Source organism: Montipora capricornis, chromosome 10 (genome assembly GCF_036669925.1).
Source record: "Montipora capricornis isolate CH-2021 chromosome 10, ASM3666992v2, whole genome shotgun sequence".
Classification (NCBI taxonomy): domain Eukaryota; kingdom Metazoa; phylum Cnidaria; class Anthozoa; order Scleractinia; family Acroporidae; genus Montipora; species Montipora capricornis.
In genome coordinates this window covers 33,929,139-33,934,138 of record NC_090892.1, presented here as the reverse complement: position 1 = coordinate 33,934,138, position 5,000 = coordinate 33,929,139, and the positions used below count along the sequence as shown (strand labels likewise).

Below are 5,000 nucleotides of genomic sequence, written 5' to 3'. Positions count from 1 at the left end.
AGAAGATGATGTTAGCGACAATATGTGAATAAACATGACCGAGTTCCGATATTATTTCCAATAAAAGCAAACAAACAGACAAACAAACAAACAAAAATTAAATTTTAGAGAGCTGAAAGTAAAAGTAGCTCCTTTTTTTCTAAATGTCGTCATTGACACATTTGGTTTTCTCTCTTCACTTCAAATTAAATCCCACAAGAATGAGATAAAAGTAAATTTGCTACAGTTTATTATAATTTTCATGTTGACTAAAGGTTGTGTCCTTTTATTTTATTTTATCTTATTTTATTTAGCTTCAAAAGCAGCACATACCAGCAGGCTCAAAAACTCTAATTGATCGACGTGTGTCGGGAATGAATTTCATTGGTTTTAAGTGTGGAAATGAAAACAGCGACCAGGTATGCATGTGGTTCGACTTTTTTATTTTTAGATGTGTGCTCCGATTATTATTCTATGCACGTAATTATACATCCATGTAAATTTGGGTCTGTGAACGTAGCTACAAAAATTACGTGTCAGTAAAAATCCACGGGGAGTCAGGGTGGTTTAGTGGTCATCAACCGTGCCTCCCACCTCTGTGACCCAGGTTCATCTCTGGCCTCGGGTCGTATGTGGGCTGAGTTGCAGTCGATCTCAATCTGACTCTGAGGGCTTTTCTCCGGGTACTCCGGTTTTCCTCCCCCCTCAAAATCGACTCCCAGTCAATTACATCTGCCTGGGTTTGTCGTGCTCCGAGATCACACATGGATCGTATGGCGGCAGCCGTGGGCGATTGGTCCGATCCCGTTGAGCCGGTTGATCCTGAAAAGCCCTTGTAGGGAGCGGTCAACTAAGCGCACATTTACATTTACATTTACAACTGATACACGTTTGGACGGGGATATTAAATTTTTCGTCAAGTGTTCAACTCAACACCTCATGAAGGAATGGGTTATCCAGTTGAACGCGGGATAACAAATCTCATATCTCAAATAAATCACCTATTTTGAACATACTAATAACTGTCCGAAGATTATTGAAGATCGTACAAATGATGTCCGAAGGTAATATAAATGTTTCCGAACATTTCCGAAAACATTTTAAGAGTACCGAAGATTTCCGAAGTTGGCCGAGTATGCCCGAGGTAGATCCAAAGATGTTTCGACTATACATGTTATCAAACATAACGTGATCGATTGATACCCTCCCTAAAAATCTAGGCCCCATTTTTTTTATTACATCCGCCCAAAAAGGGGAAAAAACCCTTTTTAGACAGGTAATAATAACTTAGGTTGAAAAAATCAACCTAGGTTGAAATTAAAATTAACCTAAATTTAAATTCAACATGTAAAATTTACAATCACAGGAAGTGCAGTCATGCATTTAACACCATTTGTTAACCAATTAAAAAAAGAATGACGGAATATCGCTTAACTTCTGGTTTCTTGTAAGCATAAGTAAGAAACACAATCTCGTCCGGTTTTAACTATCTGTGCAGGATTTCTTGGACCAAATTAAAAGGCAACCGTTCGTGCCATGGCCACCGTATATGTCGCTTATATTTTTCCCTTTAATGTGTTACCGAAAGGCAATCTTTTTAATCAGAGTTTGCTTTCAGACGTGGAGCAGAGGAACTGATGAAGTATCCGTTTGGAATGCAGAACTTCATCTTTTGTCCAATGTGGAAAACATTTCCGCCGTGCAAGGCTGATTGAATATTATTTCAATAGAGGCAAATAACGCTAACTTCCCTGCTAGCAGAGGTCTCTTTTCCTTTGCGTTAGCTGGGTTGACGAGTACGGGAGAAGAGACCTCTGCCGTGGGTCGAAATTCATTCTGTTGAGCATGCACGGCGGTTACTTAGCGACCGAATCCTCACGTCATACTTCATGTTGTGTGGGCTCGATTAACAGCAGCGGAATTGCTGTAAAGGAATGCGCAGGACAGTGGGAGGAGCGGTGGCCTCTTGGTTAGTGCGCTCGACTCCGGATCGAGTGGTCCGGGTTCGGGGCCTGGCCTGGGACATTGTGTTGTGTTCTTGGGCAAGACACTTTACTCTCACGGTGCCTCTCTCCACCCAGGTGTATAAATGGGTACCGGCGTAATGCTGGGGGTAACCCTGCGATGGACTAGCATCCCATCCAGAGGGGAGAATAAATACTCCTAGTCGCTTCATGCTATGGAAACGCCCTTGTAGTGTCATTTCACACAACATGAAGTATGACGTGAGGATTCGGTCGCTAAGTAATCGCCGTGCATGCTCAACAGAATGAATTTCGACCCACGGCAGAGGTCTCTTCTCCACTACTCGTCAACCCAACGGCAACCAGGCTCTTTCCCTCGCCATCCTCAAGAGAGCCGCATGTGCCTCAGGAAAAGTGAGAGGGCCCGCACAAAGTGCAGCCTTACTAAGAAAAAGAAGGCAAGAGTGTATGCTAAGCAAGTGAGTCCATCTGAGACTTAAAAATAAGGGGACGTGCAAAAAGACGAAAGGGTGATATCTAGGCCAGAAGGTATAGCATTATTATCGCTATTTATGGCGGAAATCCGATGTTACGACCTCCTAGTCGATCCCCAACTTATATATTAACCCCGTAAAACTGGTATTCACTTCCTGCTGCTTTACTAGCTGATTTCTATCACTCATTACAAAAATGTTCTTCCGTTAAGAATTTTCGCGAAGATCGATATTTTTCCCCTAAATACTTTATTTGAGTTTTTGGTTGGCCAAATCTTGCTCAAATTATAGCTATAATCATTCTATATTGCCTAGTAAATCAACTATTCACATATAATTGAGTAGAAATGTTCATTTTAAGTTTGCTCTTTTCTTATTTCTAATCTAACAGTCATCACGAAGGATAATCTTTTTCAAGGTTGTTAATCGAGATATCATGCCTCAAAAAAATCAATAAAACATGACATCTCCTCTGGCCTCTAGTTGCGTCTCTTAATTTTGTTGCATTTACTACGTTTCGTACGCTGCTGAACTTTTTCAACCAATCGCTTTCCGGAGTGCCGCAAGAAACTTGATGATTTATCGAGGAAATATCCACCGCTGCCAGTTGTAGAACCAGCGATGACAAATACTCTTTTCAGCTGCAGCTCTTTGCAGTAGCAACTATGTGAGATAAACAAAGAGTTATATAACCAGTTACATTTTAATAATGTGGTAATGTATTTTGGGAATATAGGTAACAAGGTGCAAGAGGAAAGCTAAATCACGGACATAGTATTTTGAAACCCCTGCAATTTTGAACTATAAGCTATCTCTTATTCGTCCGCGAGAGTGCTAAGAGTTATGGTATCAAAGTCAGAAAAATCGGGAGGAATCAAGAGAAACAACAGCCAAAGATCGTGTGCATATTCGTCCGCAGGTAGTCGATCCTTTTTAATCCCGACTATGTAGAAACTGGGGGTTTAACGCGTTTTGGCGCGCGTCACAATAACGTACCTCTTCAAGTTCGCTGCGAAATCAATTTTGATGATCTTGTTTACGATCGAATGACTTCCCTTGAAAACGCTTTTCACCCTGACCATTAACACAGTCGAGTTATCACCAACGCTGCTTTTGATCTCTTCCAAAATGCCCTCAATCACTGCAATAAATGGCACGTTAAAAAATCAAGGTGGACCTGAAGCAAAATTCAACATAAATTTGTCCATCGCATAGTATGTGATCTGCAGTCCGCCGGCAGCCATCGACCAGTGACCGAAGACCAGCGAAGTGCATAGCAATAGATTTAAGGCACGTGCAAAGTAGCCTAAAAATAAACTCAAGCCTGGACTGGATCTAAGACTGCCTTCTTGCACTGCACACTCTATGCGATTGCGCTGCGACTTGCAAAGAAGCAGTGTGCGCGCAACTGCACTGCCCGCGTTAACGTGTTTTTAAGGCACCTTTGCAAAAGAGACAGCTGGCGGTATACGAGAGACTTGAACATTAACAAATAGACAAAATGTTTCAATACAACTTTTATAAGATACTGATCAATGCTTTGATACAATAAAAGCTATAAAATTGTTTATCGCTTACCAAAATCGCTTTCACAGAAGTGAGTAAAAAGGTTAGAGCGTGAAGGACACGAACTGCATCTCACTCTGTTTGATGCTGTTGAAAAAAAAGGAAAATATTATCAGGATGTAATATTCAGTTCAAATGTACATGAATTCTTCAAGAAAATGAAGTTCACGCCATAGGTCATGGGCTTGAAACCTGATCACAAACAAGGGAAAATGAATTCACATTTGCGTTGCTGCAGTAGAGAAACCCAAAATCATTTTGTCATGTCTCTCAATGCAACAACATTCTCAAATCAATATTACTTACTTTTGCGAGATTTGATTTCATTTGATTTTTTATTCATATTTATTATTATTATTTTTTGCTTTTGTCTTCAGTGTTGTTGACACACGAAAAGAGGTCATTTCCGGAAAGATTTTAAGGAAGTCAATGTTTGCACTACTGGAACTTACAGCATTTCGCCGGACCACCGACAACTTGCACGAAGGTCTTAGTTTGACAAGTCTGTGACTTTAAGACACATTCACTTGAGTAATTCTTTCCGTCTGAGCCACAAACGGGATCATAGATGGCTGGGCAGTCTGTGGGACACTCACACACAGGGTCACCTGATTCAGCTACACGGCAGACACCGTAGAATGGGTACGTGTGTAATAAACACGGATCATCAGAGCTCGGAGTATCAACTACAGACAAAAAGAAAATGACGCAATAGTTACTATACATATTGATGAAGGTGGTCTAGAGCAAAATTTAGAGACTTCAGGATTTAGGAGCTGATGTTAACCCTGGAGTTTGGCAAAGAATCATTTAAAGCACACGAGGCACCATTTCAAATATAACTGTAATGAAAAGAGACCTGCTACCACGGAATCTGTGCGAACAGGAAATAGGTCCTTTCTCTAATCTCTGCACCGACTTTAAGCTAACGTAAACGTCATTCCTCATTTTCAGCCGAAAAACCCACAGCGCAATGTCAAAAATAATTAGTGCAAAA

At 40.9% G+C, this 5,000-nt stretch overlaps 1 protein-coding gene across 2 annotated transcripts in view; it reads right to left on the bottom strand.

Annotated features, from left to right (window-relative positions):
- Nucleotides 1-2,585: 2,585 nt before the first annotated feature.
- Nucleotides 2,586-5,000, bottom strand: part of LOC138021942 (uncharacterized) — a 187,837-nt gene continuing 185,422 nt past the window's right edge. For both annotated transcript variants that reach the window (XM_068868968.1, XM_068868967.1), the window contains 4 exons: nt 4,456-4,689; nt 4,016-4,090; nt 3,434-3,578; nt 2,586-3,100 (listed from right to left, as the gene is read on the bottom strand). In XM_068868968.1, coding sequence (XP_068725069.1) covers nt 2,917-3,100; nt 3,434-3,578; nt 4,016-4,090; nt 4,456-4,689 — 638 coding nt within the window. In that variant the 3' untranslated portion in view covers nt 2,586-2,916. The remainder of the gene's footprint in view (nt 3,101-3,433; nt 3,579-4,015; nt 4,091-4,455; nt 4,690-5,000) is intronic.